Source organism: Mustela putorius, unplaced genomic scaffold, assembly GCF_011764305.1.
Source record: "Mustela putorius furo isolate JIRA1106 unplaced genomic scaffold, ASM1176430v1.1 tig00000145_pilon_pilon_pilon, whole genome shotgun sequence".
NCBI lineage: Eukaryota > Metazoa > Chordata > Mammalia > Carnivora > Mustelidae > Mustela > Mustela putorius.
In genome coordinates, this window is record NW_025421294.1 from 41,063,248 (window position 1) to 41,088,061 (window position 24,814).

At 43.9% G+C, this 24,814-nt stretch overlaps 1 protein-coding gene across 4 annotated transcripts in view; it reads right to left on the minus strand.

The window, feature by feature from the left end:
- The window catches only part of TENM2 (teneurin transmembrane protein 2), a 1,128,378-nt gene that overhangs the window by 34,444 nt on the left and 1,069,120 nt on the right, over positions 1-24,814 (minus strand). For all 4 annotated transcript variants that reach the window (XM_045075622.1, XM_045075621.1, XM_045075624.1 and 1 more), the window contains 5 exons: positions 24,055-24,287; positions 22,692-22,846; positions 20,582-21,456; positions 13,662-13,837; positions 11,924-12,159 (listed from right to left, as the gene is read on the minus strand). In XM_045075622.1, the coding sequence (XP_044931557.1) occupies positions 11,924-12,159; positions 13,662-13,837; positions 20,582-21,456; positions 22,692-22,846; positions 24,055-24,287 (1,675 nt within the window). The remainder of the gene's footprint in view (positions 1-11,923; positions 12,160-13,661; positions 13,838-20,581; positions 21,457-22,691; positions 22,847-24,054; positions 24,288-24,814) is intronic.

Here is a 24,814-nt window from a genome sequence, read left to right on the forward strand (position 1 = left end):
TTGTTTCTTATATGCTTTTTTGTTTGTTTCTTTAATGTCTTTTGGTATCAGTATGCTTAGAGTTCTTTACTATGTTATTTTGTATATTTACTACAGGTTTTTCTCTGTGGTTACCATAATTTACATAAATTATCTTCAAACTATTATAATATATTTTAAACTGATATTAACTTGATTTTAATAGAATTACTAAACTTTACACTTTACCTCCTCTCTCAAATTTCAGGTTATTGATATTATAGTTTACATATTTTTATATTATGTAATTAATAATAGATTATTGTAGTTATTGTTATTTTTATTTACTACTTTTTTTTATCTTTTAGAGTTGTGATTTCCACACCACCATTAACATATTATAGAATCTAACATTTACCATTAAAAGGAGTTTTATGCTTTCCTTTTTTTTTTTTTTTAAATTTTATTTTTAAATAATCTTACACCTAACAGGGGGCTTGAGCATAGAACTTCAAAATCAAGAGTTGCATGCTCTGTCCACTCAGCCAGCCAGGCTCCCATCTCTTTTTAGTTTCTTTTATAATGTTAATTAGCATCCTTTTATTTCCTTTTTAAGAACTCCCTTTAGCATTTCTCATAAGACAGGTATAGTGATGATGAACTTCCTCTGCTTTTGTTTGTTCAGGAAAGTCTGTATTTCCTTGAGTGGAACGTCTTTTTTCTTCCTGCTCTCAAAATTGTCTTAAAAAAAAAAATTTTTTTTTTTTTTGAGTAATCTCTACACCTAACATGGGGCTTGAACTCATGTCCCCAAGATCAAGAGTTACACGCTATACCGACTGAGCCAGACAGGCACCCCCATGTCTTTGACTTTTGACAATTTAATTATAATGTGTCTTGGTGTTGTCCTATTCAAGGTAATGCATTTGAGAGCCTTTGGGCCTCATGGATGTCCATTTCTCTCCCCAGGTTGGAGAAGTTTTCAGTCATTATTGCTTTAACCCTTTTCTCTTTGTCTTCTTCTTCTGGAATTCCCCTAATGGAGATATTATTTCTTCTGAATATGTTCCATAAGTTCTGTAGGCTTTCTCCACTGTTTTTCATTCCTTTTTCTTTTTATTCCTCTGACTAGGTGATTTCAAATATCCTATCTTCCAGGTTATTGATTCTTCTGCAGGGTCAAGTATAATTTTGAAGCACTCTACTGAATTCTTTAGTCACTGTATTTTTTAGGTCTAGGATTTTTTTTTTTTTAAATGGTTTCTACTTCTTTGTTGAACTTCTCATTTTGTTCATGCATTATTTTCCTAATTTTGTTCAGTTGTCTGTCTGGGTGCTCTTGTAGTTCTCTAAACTTCAAGAGGACTATTCTTAATTCTTTGGCAGTTAATACATACCCATTTCTTTAAGGTCAGTATTGAAACTTCATTAGTTTCCTTTGGGGGTGTCATATTTACCTGATTTATTGTGATTCTCAATTCCTTACATTTGTATCTATACATTTGAGTAAGCAGTTTCTTCAAGACTTTAAAGATTTGCTTTGGTAGAGACAGTTCTTCCCCAGTCAGCCCAGTCTGGGTTTCTTAGGTCCTTAGGCAAGTGTGTCTTGCTTGCTTCAGGGTCAATTTTTGGACAAGGCAACTGCCTGAGCTTTGAGGTCAGTGGTGAGGGAGTGTGCTGCTGGTTGACAAAAGTTGAAGCAGCGTTCTGGCTTGGGTCTTTGCCCAGCTGAGGCTATAGGATGAGCTCAGTGGTTTCTCAGTTCTCTGGTCAGGCTTACTACACTTTTGGGACTGGGTACTATATTCAGCCATAGATGGAGCTATGAATTCAGCTTCTCTGCTCCGGAAGGGCAGCACGATGGGATCTAGGTCCTTTACAGCCTGCTTGGAGACTCCTTAACAGGGAAGAGTTTTCACTGAATTCTCTGTCTGGGTGGGGCCATTCTTTTTGTTTGGTGTGGGGAAAACCAGGGACTATGCCTTCTTTTCAAGTGCTGCTGTGAGAAGGGCTCTGCAGCTCCCCTTGTCTCTGGTTAGGTGCCCTGGTAAGGCTATAGATTAGTTTCCTTGTCTTGGTGCTGCAGAACTTGTTCCAGAGCTTGTAAGGTTCTCTGTGGTCTTGACTCAAACAGGCCCTTGCTCCAAGTTTCAAGGCTGAGTACAGCCACTGGCTTTGCTCCATAGGCTATCAGCTTGTGTCCCTGCCTCTAGGTATGCAGCAAGGCTTGGCCTTGCTGAGGTATGTAACCTCCAGGCATTCCCACCAGCCCTTCTGGCCAGTCAGGGTGGGGAGTCACACTCAGTAGTGGGTGTGGCTTTGATTCGGCTCCTTTGCCTGGGTAGGTGGGAGGGCCTGCTCTGAGAACTTACAGAATTTGCTGCATGGGCTTTCTGGTCAGGAATGGCCAGGAGCTGTACTAAACAGGGAGTGGAGCTGTGAACCAACTCCTGTGTGGGCATAGCAGGGGAAGCCTCCCTGTCTGGTACTGGTTTTGCTTTGGGAGTGATCAGCTCTGTCCTCTCACCTTGTCATCACTGGGGTCTTCAGCTTTCAAGTGTTCCCACCAGCCCTTCTAGTCAGATTGAGTTGGGAGCCACACCTAGAGCACATGGGGTTATGATTCAGTTCCGCTGCCTGGGCAAGGGCTCCAGGGCCCTCATGGGAGGCCCTGAATACGGCAGATTTGCTTCCTGCTGAAATTCCGCGGTAGGACTGCACCAACAACTCGGTTCTGCAGATAGGTGCTGGTTGAGAGTAGTCTCTGGGCTCTGTGTGTAGGAACTCGGTCTACCAAGATCTGTGTGCTGGCTGTTGCAAGCTTCGCCTTCCTTCTTTATCATAGTTTCCTCGGGGTCAAACTCTGGGGTAAGACCAGAGTAGGGGCTTTCACAAAGTAACCCACAAGGCTGTATGTGTGTGTGTGTGTGGGTGGGGGTGCTGGATGTCCCCTCTGGACTCTCATCCCCCTATGGAGGACCTAAACACTCCAGGGAGACCTCTTTGTGTGCTATGACACTGGCTTGGGGCAACGTGGTCAGTGTGTAGCTGTTGCTCTTAGACTTCTATTCCACTCTGTCCTGGTCTCTGTGGCCTCACCCCCATGTTCTAGGATTGTCTCAGTAGTGTCTTGTCCATCAATAATTGTTATTCTTGTGATGGGGGACAAAGTCCGGAATGACTGAGGTTGCCATATTGGTCATGTCACTCTGAGTCAACTTTTAAAATGTACAATTCTTATAAAAATGCCCGATCCCTCTAATAATCAAAAATGATAAACTTACTGGCAGCTGAAAGTTCAGGTCTGTTGTGTAGCCTAATCAAGTGTCTTTAGTTATGAGCATGCCATTTGTGAAAAGGAGGTGCCTTGGCTGGGGGCCGTGGGGCATTGGAGGGCTGGACAAGCATGCTCAGTCCTTCATGGGCATCTGCCCCCACTTGAGAGTGTTCAGGAGCTTTAATTTAGCCACACTGTTCTCTTATTCTGAATTAAATTACCCATCTAACAATATTTAAATTAACCTTGAGGCTTCCTGGAGAACATAAAAGTTATTTTGAATTATTTTCACTGCCAGGATCAGCACAATTCCCTTCCCAGCCAGCTTGGTAGGTATTCAGTGATAAAGAAACCAATTTTTAAATTAATACAATTTTGTGTTTGTAAGGAAGCCATTATTTTTAATTATCGGGCATTTTCCTCAGCCTGGCTTCCCCAGTTAATAAAACTCAGCTATTTAGCATGGTTTTTATTTTTGCAGAGGGCAGACTTTGGGAAGTAGTTTTCCCTGTGGAATCTCCCCCCAGAATGTTTTGATCTCACCAAGTACATGCCTGTCACAAGGAGGCTCGTAAAAAACCCTGAGAAAAGGAAACGCTGTCGTCAAAATGGCCCTGCTGGGCCCATAACCAGTGACTCTAACTTAGCTTGAGGGGCAATGACGGGAGCTGGTGATTCGAGAAACATGAAGGAGGAAATTAACACTGGGCTGGATCCCCTCCAGGAAAAGGCATTGTAGCACAGCAGGAGAGGTTTCAGCTAGACTTACGGAGGAACACTTTGCCTGTCATGTTTTGAGTGTGGGAAATCCCAAAAAGGTGAGTGAGGGAAGGCATGAGATTTTCCACGGCTGGAGACATTTAAAAGCTGAATTCCTGCTTTAGCGAGTTTAGGTAGTCACCTACCCAGAGGAAAAGTCAGGCCTAGAGGACATCTTCATTTCCTTTCTGGGTCAGTCCTCTGGGATTTCTAAAGCCGCTCCCTCCTGTTGCCATGCAAGAAGACTCAATGCTACATTGGGATCAGTGCTTGTGCAGACAAAACAACTTGCTATAAATTTAATATTAGCTTAAATAATGCATAATTAGAAGGGTAAGCCTCCGCAAACATATTAAATAATGTATTCCCTAAGCAAACATTATTTTTTGGATGACTTGCTGTTTTGGATGATGGTGAGGTAGAGAGGTGGAAAGACCTAAGGTTTTTTTTTTTTTTTTTTTTTAAAGAATTTTATTTATTTGACAGAGAGAGATCACAAGTAGGCAGAGAGGCAGGCAGAGAGAGAGGAAGAAGCAGGCTCCCCACTGAGCAGAGAGCCCGATGTGGGGCTCGATCCCAGGACCCTAGGATCATGACCTGAGCCGAAGGCAGAGGCTTTAACCCACTGAGCCACCCAGGCGCCCCCAGGAAAGACCTAAGTTTGAGCTGCAGTTTTGACTCTTCAGTTTTGACACTGATTAGTTTTATCACTGCAAAGCTGTCTTTCACCTTTAATGCCTCAGTTTCCATCTGTAATGGCCTGTGAGCCTTTGATGGGTAGGGACCTTATGTTTCTTAGTGTCCATTGTTATTTTTGAAAGTCATTGGTACTCAGCACACATTTGTGAATAAGGGGGTTGAATGGGGCCCAGTATAAGAACCATGGCAACTCTCATGATCTAAGGTTCTAATGTGGAAAACTGGGAAGAGAAAATGGGACTAGGACATCTGTGATCTCCAAATAACTAAACGGCTTCATTCCAAAGAACAATTAGAGTCATTCTGGGAGGCTCCCAAAACCTGGAATTAATAGAAGTTAGAGAGAGTGGATTTTCATGATGTCAACTTAAAATCCCATTTATTAATTCACTAAATATTTACTGAGCACCTATGGTATGCTTATTACTGGGATCGGCATTCAAGGTAGAGCAAGACATTTATGGTCCTTGCTCTCATGGAACTTACAGGTCAGAAGAGCCAACCATGAAAACATTATGCTGTAATGAGAGCAAACACAAAAAACTATGGGAAGGAGGAAGGACACTTAGAACTGGGCTCACAAGGACCACTTCCTAGAAGAAGTTCTGTGTCAGTGGGAGCTTGAAGGATGACTAAGGTGAGGGCAAGGAAAGGGTTGGGGAGAATATCCCAATTGGGAAGTCAGCAAGTGAAAGCTTGTATAGTAAGCAAAGGCCCCTCACAGGCAGAGAACTTCATTTCAGGTGCTGTGGGAATATTCTAGTAGAGGTGGGTGGGCTGGTAGAGAAGAGAGGCATCTGGTATGTAGGCTCAGCCTGGATGACCTGAATAGGTTTTGTACTTGTCCCCTCTCAATCTGAACTTTCCAGAATCCCAGCATGTCGTGTGTCTCCTAGCCTCTAAGAAGGAAGATAGTTTAGTCTGCAGATAAATGGTCCTTTTCATTCACCAATGTGTCCATCTGGGGAGGACTTGTATATTTCTAAGATCCTTACCAAGGTCACTAAGGGCCTGTCTCTTTGACCTTGCCTCCAGCTGGTTTGCTCCAGTCACACTAGCTCTCCTTCCGCTCAGGGTATACACAACAGTCTTGTCTGCTTCAGGGCATTTGCACATGCTGATCCACTAGAATAGGAGGCTGCCTCCCATCCCATGCCTGGAAAGTTCCTACTCTTCAGTTCTCAGCTCACATATCTTTTTCGTAGAGTGGCCTAACCTACATCAGATATTCCCCCTTACCTGCACCCTGTATTTTTCTCTTTAGCACCCATAACAATTTCTTTCTATTATTTGATCAGTTATTTGATTATTATCTGTTTCCCTTTGCTATGACAGGAGGGTCTTTCCACTTTTCCACCACACAGTCCAAAATAGCAAGTCAGCCAAAAGTAATACTTGTGTGGGGAATACATTGTTTAATGTTTACAAAGGCTTGCCCTTCTAATTCTATATTATTTAAGCTGATATTAAATTTATCACAAGTCCTGTCTGCACAAGCACTGCTCACAGTGTAACATTGAGTCTTGACGGTTTCGTTCACCTGAGTGCCTCCTACACTGCCGACACATAGATGTTTGAAATATGAAATATCAGTGCAGATTGAGAGCACTGCAGCAGGAAGGGACTGATAAAGCCCAGGCTTTCTTGGTAACTGTGGCTATTAGCAGAGCTACTTCAGCGGGCTCCATGTACAACTGAGTGCATGTGTGTGTTCGCACGCACAGCTGCCTCCCACCTCGCTCCTGGGTCACTGTCATTTGCCACAAAGGTCAAACTAACACAAGCCAGTGGGTAACTGCAATGTCTTATTAATCATACGGAAGCCCTAACAAAATTGCTCCCACCTCTTCTTGGGAAGGACACTAATACCAATATCATGATGAAAAATGATCTTGGAAATGATTTTTCTTTTGTTCTGCTACCTACACATGTAGTTGCTTTTTGCTTCTGCTATCTCTATGTAAATCGTAATCAGGAGGCAACATCTTAGAGGGTGGATGTCTGCTTCCTTTTCAGAGAGAATCATGCACTGAATCCATTTCAGGGAAGAGCAGGAGTTTTAAATCTCAGAAGAGGTTGGTTTCTGTTCTCCTCTTGCTGGTGGGGAAGGTTGGGGGTTGGGGGGAATGATACATGAACAGAGCATCAGGACCAGAAGTCTGACTTATGATTAGGCTCTGGAGGGATGGAGGGTGTAGAATATATCTGGTGTGTGTGCACGCGCATGTGTGTGTGATTTAACCTATTCCTTCCTTCTTTGGGTGCAGCACTCCCTTTCTGTAAGGTTTCCCTGTTTAGGTGGTTTTACTGAGATGTCCAACACAAGATACATGTGTCCACATGTGACCTTGACCTTGTACTGGCCAATCATAGACCTGCATCTGTACCAGGTGGGTCTCCTGGGGTTTTGTGTGTGTGTGTGATTTTTTTTTTTTTTTGGAATAAGTGGTGTGGGAGATCCTTTCTTCTGCATTCACTAAGCTAAGCTGATGTCAGCCTAAAGTCACCTTTGGCCATCTCTGCCTGACTCCCGTGTGACGAGGTCACCGGTCTACTGTGGGAGAAAATTAGTTCAAGTACCAAGAGAAATAATGTTGGGGGATGGAAGGGGACCACAAAAATGGGAGAAAAAGAGGTGTCAGCCTCATGACAACATTTGGGCTTGTGGGGGCCCAATTAGGCAAGACAATGAATGCCCTTTCTTATTATGCGAGTCTGAGTGGGCTTCCTGTGTTTTGCAATGGGAAGATTCCTGACAGATACTGGGAAAATGGGATTGTGAACTCATGCCTGCTTTGGTGAGATTGGGGGGTGGTGTGGAATTCACACACATGCACCTTCTAGGGAGGACCCTTAAAGGGGCATGGACATCCCCTTGTCCCTCCTCACCTGTTGTCTGAGTGCCTATCACATGGCACTTGTCATCAGGGACACAGCGGTGCAGTGCTCACGTAGCTTACAGGGGCCCTGATGAACCGTTTTGTGTGTTTGAAAAGCCAGGGAGAACAGAGAAAGGAGTGGAGTAGAAAATCTTTCAAATGAGATTCCTTGAGACAACCTTGGGAGACATGATGAAAATGAGTCTCACGTTGAGTTTGTGCTGGAAAGAAAGGACTAACACACTAAATTTTGCCAAAGCATCATAAAACTTCTGGTGGAAGGTTCTTTGTTGGTCTATCCGTCCACCATCTGTCATTTCACTCGCCTATATGGAAAGGCTGTTCCTCACCCAAGAGATGTCCCTGACTAGGTTGCTGGAAGAAGGACTACCTGGGTGGCTTAGAATTTCACTGGGGTCTATCATGGTAGCTTCATTGGGATTTTTGGTTTCTTCTGAATTCTAGGGAAGCTTAGCCTTGCTCCTCACATCACTCAAATGGCCAGACTCCTAGAAGCTTGATGGCACCTGGGAGAGGTAAGTCAGCTTGCTTCAGTGCTTGATCTCCTCCGTTGCTGCACCACAAGTTCTCTACAAACTCCCTGCTTTTCATGAAAGAGCAACGTTTTTTCCCCTATATTAAGAAGCAGGGCTGGGTCTGCCGGAATGTCACACGTCTGTCTTGGGGTTCAGTCCCCAGTTTCTCTCCTTCACAGAGGCTAGACACTCAGTTTCCTAGTCCGTAGGATTGTGGGGAGGGAGCCTAAAAAGGAGAGCCAGATACAGCAACCCTGCTCCTTATCAAATCCTGTTAATTGTGTATGCTAAGTATCTCTCAGATCCCTCCCTCCCCCGTCTTTCTCTCTTTACTGTTAGTGATTTAGTTCTTTGTTTGGATTACTGCAATTGCTTTGTTCTGTCCCTCTCCTCCTATCTTGTCTCCTTCTAATCTATCTTCTTCCACACCTGAGGAAATGCGAGAGTCTTTCTAAGACTACACATCCCAACACATCACTCTGCTAATTAAAACCTGGAACAGTTCCCCACAGTCCTCTGGATAAATGTCATCCTAGCAAAATATTCCTTTCCATGTGTTGCCCCTGGCTGACGCATTCTTTTTTTGTACCATAGTGTTGCAAGTTCCCTTTCCCTCTGGCGCACCTGACTTAAGGTTTCCTGAAATGCTCTTCCTGTTTTTGACCTCTCTGTTGCGTCACAGGGAACATTTCTGATCTGATCACCCCCTCCCCATATCTTTGCCAGGCTAATTCCTACCACTCTTCAGTCCTGAAGCTCTTCCTGATCAAGATGGCAGAGACCCTGCTATGTGTTCACCAACTCTTTCCTTTTATTTTTCCTTAGGCTCTCACAAAGACGACATTTCCTAGGCTGTCTTGTGATTCAGGTGAAGTGATGCAGGCCATGCCCAGCTCTGCTCATTCAGCCCCTTGTCCTTCCAGAGCAACCCAAGAGGTCATTTGCCTACTGTGGCGGGATCACAGGACAGCAACGCAGCGAGTCCCCACGAGGCCGAGCTGCTTGCCTTCTCTGCACTGTGATTGGAAAGCTCCTGAGATTGTAGGACTTATTTGTTATCTGGCCTCAGTCCATCCTCTCCTGACACAACCAACTACTGCTTTCCTTGTGACATTGCCTCTGTTACAGCTTACACCACACGATTCACATTGCTTTCTCCACTGGAATGCAAACTTCTTGCTGGCAAGGATTTAGTTTTCTTTCTCTCTCTCTAGTCTACTCACTCCATAGTGCTTGGCATAGAGTTGGCACTTAGCAAACGTGTTTTTAAAAAAATGTATAGTATTGGTTTAATTTGCAGCCCACATACAGAGGAGACTTAAAGCAAAGAGAAAATGTAAAAAAAACGAATTAGTTATACACAGGAAAACGATGACCGTTGTAAAACGCAGCATTCTCCTCAGAGTCCATTCTAGTAATCTGAGGGAATGAATGAAAAATTTCAGGGCCCTGTTTGACAGTGGAAATCAAGACAGAGGGAAAAGAAATGTCAGCCCTGGAAGTGAGAAGAGCCTGGTGCCCTGTGCGCGCCAACAGGTACCCTTCGTTTAGGGGCTGCAAACCTCCTTGCCTTGGGCTCCGGGAGAACCTAAAAGGACACTCCCCAGTTCTCTTCATCCACAGCACGCTCCCCCTTTCTCTTACACCTTCTTCCACTTGCTCCCCTGCAATTTCCAGGAGTTGCTTTTATTTCATTCACTAAACAATTTATGAATTGAATTAAAATAAATGAGATGCAAATAAATTCCAGGCTTTCTCCCTCATTTTCAAATTACATTTTCAGTCCACTCAACCTGTTATAATCTCATAGTGATTTTCATTTAAGAGAGCTAAATGGATATGTGATTATTGTTACAGGAACTAACACCAGACAATTAAATGTTGAGGTGTTGATAGATAAAGCTGTGTTTTGATTTGCATAAACATGATGCCAGCAAATCTAACCCTGGCAGAAATTCAGTTATAAGACTTGCGTGCCTAACTTCTGCTAATTACCACAAGTATCATTATTAAGATTTTTAATATTCAGAGTTGGGATTATAGCCATTTTATTTTAAGGGCCACATTTATCTTTATTTTGCAAACTTAGTCAAAATGCATAACTGATTTATCAGAGAAAAAGCACGATTACTACTTATAATCAACTTCTACAGTGCAGCATATCAAAAATCAATTATACAGCCCTGAAATCCAGTCATTAAGGATTTAGCTACTAATCTCATTTCATTTTTGTCTTTAGGAAGATATGGCCGTTTGCAACTTTGCAGATACCAGCATAGGAAGAAAAACATGGGAGACTGCTGATAACCTAATGTGAGGAATGGAGCTCCAACTAGACAAAGGCAGAATCCTAATATGGAGTGGCCTGGCCCTGTGGGGAGATAGGCTGGGTGGGGTGGATTTCGACCCAATAGCAGCCACAGTTATTACCCAAGTGTGATTCCCAAGTAGTGGTTAAACCCTGTGGGGCTGCATTGTTTACTCTCAGGCCAGCACGTATCTTAATCTGCAGTTACTTGAGTTATTCATTAGTATACTGCCTATCTGCCTGTCTGGTTCCTTTCCCCACCCTTGACCATCAGGGGCATGAGGGAAGGGATTTTACTTGGGGTACCGTATTGACTTCCAGTGCTGGCTTATAGTAGGTGCTCAGTATTTAATGTGTGCTGAATTTGATGAGGACTGGGATCCCTAGGTTTCCCTGCCATGGGGGAAGTAAGAATCAGACCCTCCTAGTGCTGGGTAAATGACTAGGGCAGGACCCAGATTATCTGGATGACTGTGAATCCCATCATTGGTGGTGAAGGATATGGGCAAGTGAGGCAGACACAAAGATGGAACTGGGAGTGGGTCCTGGCTGTGCCATTTTCTAGCCCTGGTGCCTTTGGACAGGTTATGTAGCTTCCCAGAACCTGTGTTTCCTCATCTGAAAAACAGAGGGAAGTCCCTCTGGGGGGCTGTTGAAAATAAGTAAAGCATGTAACATAGAGCTTGCATCATGAAAGTCCTTAGTGAGTGTTGCGTGTTAGTTTTTTTGTGGATAAGCTGCCCAGTCTGGGGAAGCTATGGTTGGTTGAAAATTTCTGCTGTGGTTTGCTTGTGATTTCCTCTTGGCAAGCCTTCCCTGATCACCTTGGGCTGGGTGATATCTCCTCCTCTGATTCTGTCAGGCCCTGGATGCTTCGCTCACTTTTTTTTTTTTTTTAAAGATTTTATTTATTTGACAGATAGACATCACAAGTAGGCAGAGAGGCCGCAGAGAGAGAGGGGGAAGCAGGCTCCCCGCTGAGCAGAGAACCCAATGTGGGGCTCGATCCCAGGATGCTGGGATCATGATCTGAGCTGAAGGCAGAGTTTTTACCCAGGTTCCCCGCTTCTCTCACTTAACCCACTGGATTACCCTGCTCCTACATATTCTACTGGACTGTTAACTCCTTGTGTGTGAAGAGTACATTATAAAATTTCTGTTCTTCCAGTATTCATCAAATTACTCCACACAAAGCTGGCACCAGGCACCAAGTAGTTTGTCGAATTGGCCAAAGAGTGAGAGTCTAGGGAGCAGATAGCAAGTGTGACAAGAAGACTGTAGCTATCCCAAGCTAGAGTGGAGGGTAAATCTGCACCATTTTCTCTCCTAGTAAACAGACATGGTTTTCCCCAAAGGGATAGGGCTTCTGTCTTGTGGGAGAAAGACTTGTCTTTCCCATGGAAGAAAGGAGTAATGGAGGCTTGGGACCTGGGAAATTGCCTCAGCTCCTGAGGAAAAGGTGTATCCCCTACTACTTAGTGGTGACGAATTGGGTGGAACCACTTACCCGGAGCTTCCTGCCAAAGATGGTGACTTTGCCTTTAATCTGTTCCTTTCTTAGGCGCCACTCAATGGAGTTGAGGCCATTCTCCATGGGCAGGGAGATGTTGCAACGCCCAATGGTGGGGGTGATGGTGCCCGCTAGGACATGGGGCTCACTGTGGAAGCTGACACCCATCCCATTGGCATACATCACCCTCAGGGTACCGTTATTACAGAGCTGGTAGCTGTTCCGCACTTGATCTGGAGAAATGTAAGTGGGGGTGGGGGTAGGGAAAGAAATTATCCACTCTGTTAGTCATAAGAGAACAGAACCCCTATTTTTATGGGTTTCCATGGTACTTTGCAGCTGTCAGTCTAAGGCTGCCTTCAATTAGCACACATACAATGTTAAGGTGAGTAGCAGAGATGCTACTGATCCGTGGAAAGAAAAACATTATTAATATGTGGCACTCCAGAAAATAATTATGCTGTGATATTTTTCTTTTACTTACTGAAGACTATTAATAGTACCTTTAAAGATGTCTATTGCCTACACGATTTGTGTCAATCAAATCCCTAATCTTTAACATATATATTTTATCTTAAATGGGGAAAAAAAGACTATTTCTTTTTTTTTTTCCCTTTTGCCTACCATCTAACCTGAAGTTGATGGTCTAGCTACAGATCAAATCAAGAGAAAAAGCACCCTTCCTGGCCTTCATGCTTCTGCTGCGGACTCCACCACCATGCCAGCTCTCCTCAACAGAACTCTGGAGATTCAAACAGCGTAAGGTAGACTGAGCTAGTGGGTGCTGATAACATGTGTTTATCTTCCCAAAGGGAATCTACACTAGTCAATCAGACTTGTGACCTTTTTCCTTATCGAAAAGTTCCAGGAAGGAAACGTGAGTCTGAAACTCCTTTATAGATATATTGCTTCCTGATTATTTGGGCAAAGGAGTCCAGCTTGGCTGGCTTCGAGACGCTGGCTTTTGGGATAGTGAGCAAATGTGTATCTGTCACTCCTGAAACTGCAGCCATCATGCAGAAAGACAGAATCTACATCATTAATCATTTGGCAAAGCAGAAATAGAGTCATTGAAACAGGCTCTGTCGTGGGATAATAGTCCAGAAATGTCACCATTTATCTACTGAGAGGACACTTTTATCCTCTGACAACGGGCTAGCCCACTGACATTATATCTTAATTAAAAGAAAAATTAATCTGCACAATTCCTTTTCTTGCCAGCTCCTGTGCTTGTCCCTCACTGTGTGTCATGTCAAACAGTGCTAGTAACTATGGGGTGGTCAGAAACCTTTGAGATCCCAGTCTGGGCAAGAGATTGCTAAAGGGCTCTGATTCCAGGGCAATCAACCCAACAAACAAGTGCTTGGAAGAAGAATCAGGATGTGGCCAAAAAAGGAAGATGTGTAGCCAAAAGGATAAAGAGCCTTGGAGAAGGTAACTGTGTGTGTTGGGCTGGTGGGGAGTGCTGATGATGGAGAGGTAAAACCAAGTGGGGATGGCAACTGACATTTTCAGGGAAGTACATAGACATTCCCAAAGCTCTAGACATTTCATTTAGTATAGATGACATTCTCCTGAATCTGATTAAGTCATTTTCTACAAGACTGACCTCTTGTAGAATTTGTTTACAGTGGACACTTGACTAAAATAACAAGCTAATGGGTGTTCCCGGTCTCTGGAAGTCCTCCCAGGCTTGCTGGGGTCTGTGGGTGAGTTTAGTGGGTAGGGGGCTTACCTTGTACCACTGTGTAGGAGGCCTCCACTGAAGACAGATTGGTAATGACAGTGACATCATCATCACGGTTGGAGTTCTCAATGTCAATGGTGATGGACTTCTCCATTTCCCGGTGCAGACTGGTCACCACCCCCGTGGGGCGTGTCACATTGGTCAGGCGGCCTTCGTGGTCATAGCTGGAGGACAGAAACACTGGTTTGGAAGCACAGTTACTGGAACTGAAGGCTTTCCCACCACTCAGAATCACACAAGAGCCAGAGAGACTGGAAGGTAGAGTGGCTGGGTAGTGTATCACACTGAGGCTCCTTGTCACAATCAGTAAGACTTGGCATTGTAGACCATCTATGTCCTTCCTCTTCCATACTCCTATAACTTCATCGCACTTGCCACCTCCTAGGCTTGGATTGTCAGCCTGGGCCAAATGCAAACTCCATGCCTTGGCTCAAGCATCGCTGGTCTGACTGCCTATACTCCTTTCTCTGGTTTTGCAGCCCCAAACAAACCAAGCTCCCCAAGCAGCCTTCCTAGACTGTTTTCATGATGACTCACTTGAATTCAGCCCCCGAGTCTAGGTATACCTGATCAAGTTCTGCTGCTAGAAAGTTCCCTGAGAGTGGCCCTTCTCCTTTGTGAATATCATCTCTACTCTTCTCTTAAACTGTGGAATTATTGCTTCCATCTCCTTTAGCAAAAAGCCTTGGTGTCCCACTGGTAGAACATTTTCCTACTCTGGGAGATCCATTGTAATCAGCAAGCTTGGGCCCTCCATAGGCCGTAGGAAAGAAACTCTTTTTAAGGGCTGGATGTAGAGGTCTTTGAGCTTTCCCACATGAGATGTTACTAGAGAGGAGAGGAAGGAGGAACAAAGAAAGTAGTTGACTTGACCTCTAGGTGTGACTCCCTCTTGACTGGGGACAAGGACAAAGTTGGTTGGTTCTGAGTGTTGGAGACTGGATCTTGTACAGCATGTAGGACAGCCAGTGAACAGAACCATCGTGGCTTATTTGACTTTGTCACAGAGGACTACAAAAGCAAATACAGATGGTGCCTGGCAAACAGTTTGAGAATAAAGGAATGCAGAACTGGTAAGTTATTTGAGAAAACGTGATAAGAAATTTTGCTTCTGGAGATGTCTGAAGGCTGAAAACAGAACCACATTAAGCTGGAAGGCCAGTTGGACAAAGGGTGTGGGGAGGGGAGAGCTTTGAGTGGGGATCCCAGGTTTGGCTCTACCCTCATCATTTGCCCAGAGCAGTAGGCAATGGGTAGTACAGATAATACATTATAGTGGTTACACCACCAGGGCTTTCCGGGTATACACAGATGGGAATCAGGCCCTCCCTTTTGTCATCTAATCTGTTAAAGAAACTGCCTCTCAGATGGGTGTACAAAGATGTTATTTACTAATAGTGACAAGTTAGAATAATCTAAGTGGTCATTTGTCAGAGATTTGTTAAATAAGGATATATCCATAAAGTAGAAACCTCTAAAGCCATCAAAATTAGTGACAGTGATTTTTTAAAAAATTTATTCGACAGACAGAGATCACAAGTAGGCAGAGAGGCAGTCAGAGAGAGAGGAGGAAGCAGGTTCCCTGTTGAGCAGAGAGCCCGATGTGGAGCTTGATCCCAGGACCCTGGGATCACGACCTGAGCCAAAGCCAGAGGCTTTAACCCACTGAGCCACACAGGCACCACAATGACAGTGATTTCTATCCATTAGGGTGAAAAATGTATATATTATTGAGTAGAAAGAGTGGAGCACAGAAATATATTCCTGATAGTATACAGGGGTGAAAAATGAGTATGTGTGGAAGAAGTTCTCTCAAAATACAGACATTTCAACATTAAGGATAGTTTTCTGCATATGTTTGTATGTTCCCATATTTTAGGAATTATTTCTAACCAATATGCCTGATTTCCATGTTTTCTGACTACAAACAAAAGGTATTTAATTGAAATAGAGGGTAAAAAGATCAATGAGACTAAGACATGTTTTTTTAAAAGATAAAATTGACAACCCTTAGCTAGACTCACCAAGAAGAAAAGATGACAGGACTCAAAATCAGAAATGAAAGAAGAGACGTTACTACTGATACCACAGAAATACAAAGGATCATAAGAGATTACTACTAAGGAGTTTCAATCAGTAATCAAAAGCGTTCCAACAAACAAAACTACAGGGCCAGATGGCTTCACTGGTGAATGCTACCAAACATTCAAAGACTTATTAATAGCAATCCTTCTCAAACTCTTCCAAAAAGCAGAAGAGGAGGGAACTATTCCAAACTCATTTTATGAGGCCAGCATTACTCTGCTACCAAAGCAGGACAAGGACACCATACAAAAAGAAAATTATAGACCAATATTTCTGATGCATATAGATGCAAAAGTCCTCAAATCGTATTCATATTTAAATCAAATGTAGAAAATCATATTCAGTAGTACTTTGAGAGTGGGATTTATTCCGGGGATGCAAGGATGGCTCAACAGTCGCAGAAAAAGCATCTGACAAAATTCAACATCTACTTGTGATAAAAACTCTCAGAGGGAATGTACCTGAACATAATAGAGGCCCCATATATGACAGATCCACAGCTAACATCATATCCAGTGATGTGATTCACATCATATCTAGTGAAAAACTGAAAGCTTTCCCTCTAAGATCAAGAGTAAGACACAACAGGGATGCCTGGGTGGCTCAGTGGGTTGGGCCGCTGCCTTCGGCTCGGGTCATGATCTCGGGGTCCTGGGATCGAGTCCCGCATCGGGCTCTCTGCTCAGCGGGGAGCCTGCTTCCTCCTCTTTCTTGGCCTGCCTCTCTGCCTGCCTCTCTGCCTACTTGTGATCTCTCTCTGTCAAATAAATAAATAAAAAAATTAAAAAAAAAAAGAGTAAGACACAACAATTAAGCAATAAAAAGAAATGCATCTAAATCATAGAGAAGTAAAACTGTAACTGTTTGCCGATGATATCATGTATAGAAACTGTTAGAACCAATAAATTCAGTAAGGTTGCAGGATACAAAAATCAATACATAAAAATCTGTTGTGTTTCTATACACTAATAACAAACTTGCAGAAAGACGATCCCATTTATGATTGCATCAAAAAGAATTAAAAAACCTAGTAAAAACTTAACCAGGGAGGTAAAAGTCCTCTTATACTGAAAGCTCTAAGACATTGATGAAAGATACTCCATGTTCATGGACTGGAGAAATTATAATGTCCACACAATTCAATACAATCCCTAACAAAACTATAAAGACATTATTTGCAGAAATAGAACAAAGAGTCCTAAAATTTGTGTGGAACCAGAGAAGACTTCTAATGGCCAAAGCAATATTGAGAAAGACAGACAAAGCTAGAGGCATCATGTTCCCTGATTTCAAATTATATTACAAAGCTATAGTAATCAAAACAGTATGGGATGGACACGAAAGCGGACATACAGATGAATAGAGCAGAATAGGGAGCCCAGACCACACATGTATGGTCATTTAATTCACCACAAAAGGGCCAAGAATATACAACAGAGAAAGGATGGTCTCTTCAATAGATGGTGTTGGAAAAACTGGATAGCCACATGCAAAATAGTGAAACTGGACTGTTACACAAAAATTAACCCCAAATGATAAAAACCTAAAAGACCTGAAACCATAAAACTAGAAGAAAACCTAGGTGGCTAGCTCCTTGACATTAGTCTCTGCAATTTTTTGATTTGACCTCAAAAGCAAAGGCAACAAAAGCAAAAATAAACAAGTGGGACTGAATCAAGCTGAAAAGCTTCTGCACAGTAATCCATCAACAGAGTGAAAAGGCAACTTACTGAATGGGAGAGAATTTGTGAAAATCATATTTCTGATAAAGGGTTGATATTAAAAAAACACCTCATACAATTCAATAGCAAAAAAAAGCAAACCACCTGATTAAAAAACATACAGAGGCTCTGAATAGACCCTTTTCCAAAGAAGACACACAAACAGCCAACAGGTACACGGGAAGGTGCTCAACACCACTAATCAATGGGAAATGCAAATCAAAACCATAATGAGGTATTACCTCACACTTACCAAAATGTCTATTATCAAAAAATATAAGAAGTAAGTGTGGGCAAAGTTGTGGAGAAAAGGAAACCCTTGCACACTGTTGGCAGTGACGTAAATTGATGGTTTCACGATATATACAAACATCAAATCATTATGTTGATGATTTGACTATGTCAGTTTTATCTCAATAAAAAAACACTTCTGTTTGGGTACAGTTGACTATGTCCATTTGACTTCCGTATGTCAATTTTATCTCTATAAAAATAAGAAAATAAAACACTTTTAAGTCTTTGTGTACAGGGTACCTAATGGACTACTCAGTATCAGATAATACCTTCAACTCCTTCAGGCAAGCCGGGACTGTATGGGGAGTTGCATGACCTGGGATCCAGGCAAAGATTTAATTCCAGTGCACCTGGACCTGGATGATGGTGCCAGCTGCCATGCTTCCTAATGAGAGCTGTAGTAGAAACTGGAGATTCTAGTTTTGGGGAACAGAGGATTGGGGTTGAGGCCAGGATCTCAGGGGCCACAGAAAGAGCATGTTATGTTCTCTTTAACTGTCAAAGAAGAGTAAGTTTCCTACAGCTGTCCTAACTTGCCCATGGAGTACTTTCAGGTTCAGGTCTCTTTGCAAGTAAGTCTGCACATAGTTGCAAGGAGCTGTGTGTTCCAGTAATGGGATCTGGAGGCCACTTAGTAGAGCCTTTGCAGTCTTGGCCTGTGTGGGGCCAAAGGGATCAAAAGACTCATTTATTCAGCAAGTATTTACTGCCTGCCTACTATAAGTCTGTCATTGTTTGAGGTGCTGGAGACATGACTAAGAACAAAATGGGTGAAAATCCCTGCTTCTGTGATGTACACATGATGGACAGGGCAAAAATAAACCATGGTTTAAAATACAGAGTATGTCAGATGGTAACAAGTGGTAAGGATTAAAATAAAGGAGGGAGAGAGACAGAGTATGCGTGTGTAGGGGTGGTTGTAATTTTAAGTAGAGTCCTGGGCCCTTGAGGGATGCAGGCTGCTCTTCCCCAGCTGACCATGTGTAAAAGTACTCAACAAAAGGAATTCACCATCTTTTTAGGAGGAACAAGAAAACCTAATGCATTTGAAGCCCTACAATTGAGAATTTGTGATAATTGGATTTATCCACATTACCAAAAAGCAGCTCTTTAAGAGAACAATCATGCAGTTTTCATGTAACTTGTGAACGTCTTCTTCATCTTTTTTTTTTTTTTTTTTTTTTTTAAGCATCCTGCTCCTATTTTAATTCAACTAGGGTCCCCTCCTGGAAAAATACTCCCCCAGTTAGAGCTAGTGTCTAAAGGAGGACCCACGCCCAAACTTCTTTATTATGGTCTCTAAGTCAAGCCTAATTCTGGCCTTCTGAGAGTGACATTGTTTTGTCCTCAGTCATGTCAGTCCACAAATTATCTCTGAAATGCGCTGGGTCCTTAGGTGGAACTGCTAGAAAGTGAAAATCTGACCGGTGTTGGGGTTATCATATAGTTTTAGCCCAAGCTGGTGTGAGAGCTAAAGATAGCACTCAGATGGTGCCTACAGGGGTAGAGTCACTGGCTGGTAAAGTCTGATCAAGTCCCAGCGCCTGAAGGATACTGGGATGCTTCTGAAATCCGAGAATGACAGCTTGGCCCAAAGGCAGAAGGGAGGAAGGGAAAGAAATTATGCAATGCAGGAAATTTCCAGCAGGTGGCAACAGCTTCCTTTCCATGCTCCCAAACCCATCTGCCCACCAACTGGAAGTGAAAATTCCTGGACTTAGGAGTTGTCAACAATGGGGTTTTCTGTTCCCTTGCTTGACCCCCATTCTTTCTGCAACAGCCCCTCCCCAAATCACTAAGTTCTCAGCCAGCAGCAACACCTCGACAGAAAGCAAGCAAGTACTCCAAAGGCGAGCTTAACCAGATCCTTCACGATCACAGAAAGCCCGACATTTGCAAATTCCATCCCAGTCTCATCAGGGACTGGGGGAATCTCGTCTTAGCAATTTCCCCTAGCCAGCATCCCACTGGTTAATACCTGTGGCAGCAGGCAGTGTGACCAAGCGCTGGCTGCAGGAGTGATGGAAAACAGCTTTTTTGGCAAAACAAACGGCAGGACTATTAAGCAGGAGATAATTGTTAGGGGAAATATGACCAGCTCTCACATCTTTTAATATACCTAGCACTTTATCTGTATTGATCTGCTTCTGCTAAGGAGGAAATTCAGAGTTTATCTACCTGTCTGTGCAATCAAGTGTGTTGCTGGACCTACTGGCAAATTACGGGAGTCCCACCAGGATCTTGCCTTTTAGATTCTCATTTCCGCACCCATGGCAAACATGAATAATCAGCAAAGTTAATGAGCACTTGCTCTCCCAGGCGCTGTGCCTCTCCAATATCCTGAAACTGGAGGGGCAAGCAGGCAAAAGAAATCACCAGCCCTTGTAGGGAGGATGCTCAATATCAGAGACCCAACAGTGCAAATCACTTCAAAGTCAGGGAGAGGGGACATGAATATCTTGAAGCCACAAGTTGACATTAAAATCAGGAAAACAGGGACACCTGGGTGGCTCAGTCGGTTAAAGGCTCTGCCTTCAGCTCAGGTAATGATCTCAGGGTCCTGGGATCGAGCCCCGCATCGGGCTCTCCACTCAGCAGAGAGCCTGCTTCCTCCTGTCTCTCTTTCTCTCTGCCTGCTTCTCTGCCTACATGTGATCTCTGTCTGTCAAATAAATAAATAAAATCTTTAAGAAAAAAAAAGGTCAGGAAAACAAAGTGACTGAGCAATTCTAAAAGCTACGTGGACAGCCAATCCTGCTGCCAGCTTGGATAGGGCGCTGTCGAGAAATACTTTACAAATGTACTTACTCATAGAAAGTTGTCCATCCTGTTTCATCACTCTTGGTGGCTAGGAGGCCAGTGTTTCCATCATACGTCATGAGGCCAAGCTCCAGGTTCTGCGTGGACACGACTTTGAGACCTCCATTGGTGCCCACTGTGAGGGTGATGATCTGGTTGTCAGGCATGAGCAGGTGGCGGGGCACGCCACTACTGTCCCGACGGATCTTCAGGGAATTCCCGTTATTGTCAGTCAGTTCAGTGACATCGTTGTCAGCACTATAAGTGAAATTGTACAAGTACTCCCCAGTCACCAGGCTCACAGTGTACTGGTGGATGCCATCGGCGTTGAAAACATACAACTCCTGTTCTCCGGGGGATGCAGCCTCATACTGGTTGAAAGCATTAAGAACAGGCTTGTTTTTGCTGACCGCCCTGATCCGAATATTTCCAAGGTCTGCGATGTAGATGGTACCGTCTGGAGCTACAGCTAAGGACGATGGGGAATTCAAGATGGCGTCAGTCGCGTAGGCATCGTCTCCCGAGTAGCAGTTGCAATTGACATCGTTTTTGCAGTCACAGTCTGAGGCTGCCCCAGCTAAAAGGCAGATCTCCCCATTGGTTGTGACCTGGCGTAGACGGTTAATCTTCTTCTCATCCGTCTCGGTGATATAGAGGACCCCAGTGTGAGAAATGGCGATGGCACTGGCTGACTCCAGGGCGGAATGAATGGCTAATTTGCTGAGGGAGTAGTCAATTCCAGGAACCTGGCAGTGCATGGGGCGTCCTGCGATGATGCTGACTTGGTGATTCTCAGTGATTCGAAGGATGACGTTGTTCTCAAGAACATACAGGGAGTTGTCCATGGGGTTGACAGCAAGGTCTGTTGGCCACTCCAGGCGAACCTGTGAATGACATGGCATCAAATTAAGGAGCAGCCTCCAACATGCCCAGTGTTTAACAGTAGGACACGTCTATTGGTTTTATGCAGCTGGGGAACAGGACTTTTTTACCCACACTATATGAGAAGTGTCTGTCACCAAACCACTTGCTCATTGCCCATGTTGAATATACACAATGAAGAAGAGGCCATGTAACAAACATTTCCTGTGATATCATCTACTGTGCCTAGAGTAGATCACCAGCTCTAGCCATGATGCTCTTCTCCATCCCAGATGATTGGACCAAGGTCAGGGTCATCATATATAGTTGTACAGATAATTCACTGCACAAGGAGCTAATGTAATCCATCACAGCCTCTGCTCACCAAGCTATGGGCCTAAGGAGGCTATGTTCATTTCGAGGCAGCACTTTTATCTAATACACAAAAGAAGCCATGCTGATTTAAGGTGGCCTGACCCAAGGGCCACCAATGCACAGGCTGGCTAGTGAACTACAACTTGAGAATTTGCTTGAAGAAATGAGCTGGGCCTTTTCTGCAAAACTGAAGTGACCATCTCGGTGGCAACTGTCAGTTTGTTGTGCAATTTGAGCTGAAATTAATGAGGTTGACTGAAGGTTGAAAAGGCCCTTACAGACAGGGCAAACATGTATTTCAGGATGTTTGAGGATCTATCTAAGAAAGTTCAGTTTCTCCTGCTGCACATCTGTATGAGTCTCTCTTCTCTGCCCCCATAAGAGCCCATACCAAGATAATATCACTTGGGAGATTATTGTAGACAGCTCTGCTCTAGTTTACTACTGCACAAAGTAAAGGTTTATATAGTAAGGATGCAATCATTTCAGATTAACAGGGAAGTTCTGATTGACATATAACACTGTATAGTAGTACATTCTCAAACCTGCAATAATGATTGAGAAGAGAGGTAATTACACAGTAACTCCTACCCTGTAATCTGCCATGGCTGGAGTGTGTCACCGGCTCCACTATCTGAGCAGAAATCATCCCCACCCCCCAACCCACGGCTTTCCTTTCTCTCTTGTGCTCTCTCTCATTCCTATCTGACATTTCTCATTCCATCTTGCTGTGTAGTTCATCTCAAACCTTCTACAAACAAACCTGTAATCTCTATCTATATTTCTTCCTCCCACTCCCACTTTCAACCCAAACAGGCTGCAGGTGAGAACTTCAGGCTAAGAGCCAGGTGTGGCATAGTAATGAAAAATAAGAAAGTCCTACCTGGGCCACATCCATGCTGGAGTCACAGCTCAGTGGCCGGACAGCAGTGAGGTCGTTGGAGCCCAGCAAGGTAGAGATGATTCCATTCTGGTCAACCTTCCGGATCATGGTGGCATCAACAAAGTACATGAGCCCGTTCTTGTCTACTGCAATACCTGATCAAGACAAACAGTGGGAGTATGTCTCTTGGCAAGGAGTAGGGCTTGTGGGGTAGAGGTGGGGATGCTCTACTGGGCATTACCTTCTAGGACCGGGGACCTTACTGGACGAATGCTCAGGCTTTGAGCAGTGGCTCTCAACCTTTAAGGGTAACACCCTTTCTCATGAACACTGTGCTAAGACCTGCGTAATTCCTGGGGTGCTGGCTGTATCACCACCCAACTGAAGAATGAACTTTGGGCTGCAAATGAGCTAAGTCTACAAATAAATAAATGGGGAAATAACTTGGCATCTGCTCTCTTCAGAAAAGAAGTTATTTCCCAAGTTCATTACTTGAAAAATTATTGGTAGTAAATTACTTGAATACCCTTCACAACTAATTACAACAACAAGATGAAGAAACAGGGATTCTTGCTGTCACAGACTCCCAGTTCAAAATATATCCTTCAGGAAACATTCCCAGTTAAGCCTTGACTCTACTCAGTATGCCCTGGGGGAACACCTGTCCTAGCACGCTCCCCGTAAATGCAAACAGTGGCTTCTATTTCTTGTGCACCTTTACCCTATGCCCTAAGCCCAAGGTTCCTCATCCTTAATCCACACTGCCAGATCCTTTAGTGGTAGCTAAGAATGCTAATAAGAACTGGGCCTTCAAAGGACCAATCAGTCCTTAACCCTAAGTATCCTTGGTCCTTTCCAAACAGAGTTCCTTCAATTCTAGGAACATTCCCCCATCCCTCCGGCCAATCCCAGGTCCTTGGAAATTAATCCCATTCTTAACTGCTACCATTCACTTGACTCTTAAAAAACGACAGGGCCTGTGATTAAGACTATGCACACTACTGTCGACCATGAACATCTGGGAGTGGTTGGAGCCCCTCACTGGGCTCTGTCTCCAGCCCGAACAGTTGCCACTCTGGCTCATGGAGCTAACATTTCTCCCTGACTCCGTGTGACTGGCAGCAGTCCAAAATCTCTAGGAGCAGTCCACCCCACTTTCCATTTGGGGTCTATGTGGGTAATGACGTTTACTTCAGATAAACACAATTTTTTTTTTTTTTAAACACCCACACATCAAAGTAAACTATCAGAGTGAGATTACTATAGGGGAAGCTATATTTGGGATTGCCTGGGCTTAGTTCATTTCCCGTTAAGAGGCAAGCCAAGCTTGAGACAAGGGGCTTTCTTCCTTGGTAGCCTTTACCTCGAGGGCTCATCAGGGTGGCATCCACGGCCTTCCCTCCGTCCCCACAACGGGCTTCATCGAAGGGCAAGCATTGCTCTCCGGTCCCCGCCACCACTTCTGAATTCCCAGCCAGGTCTTTAGCTCCACTCAGAGACTTGACTCGGTAGATTCGCCGACTGTTGGTGTCAGACACGTAGAGAGAGCCGGACACAGGGTCTACTGCCAAATAGTACTTGTGTGCTGGGTTGTTGCTTTGGAAGAAGCACAGAGAGAAATGAGAAGGGGGCTAAGCAGCTGGCCTACGGGATCAAAGAGGTGACAAAAATCCTAGCAAGACTTTAGACATTTCTAGCGTCTTTCCACTTTATTGAACTGGAAAGAATCTAACACAACAGCTTAGTGTTCTCACATGTCCTGGCTCTTAGCTACTGCCTTCTAACTGGACCTGAGCTCCTCAGGCTACGCAGAGGGTTCACGGTTTCCCGTCGTGCTAAAATACCACAGTTTCACTTAGCTGGTAGGAAAGATTCTGCTCTGGTCCTGCTTTTGTGTTTATGTTTTGTGTGTATCAGTCTTCTTTACTTCCCCCTTTGGGTTTGATATGTTTCTCAAGTGGAATTGAGGAACACTTCCCTGAGACAAGGTTTTCTTTCTAGTTCATGTTTTCTCAGTGCTTCCAGGATACCAGATCATGAAGACTGGGGCAACCTAGAGTTTTCCTAACTTTGTGTTGGGAGGTTCCAAGAGGGATTCCCCAGTCCACACCTCAGATCTTCTC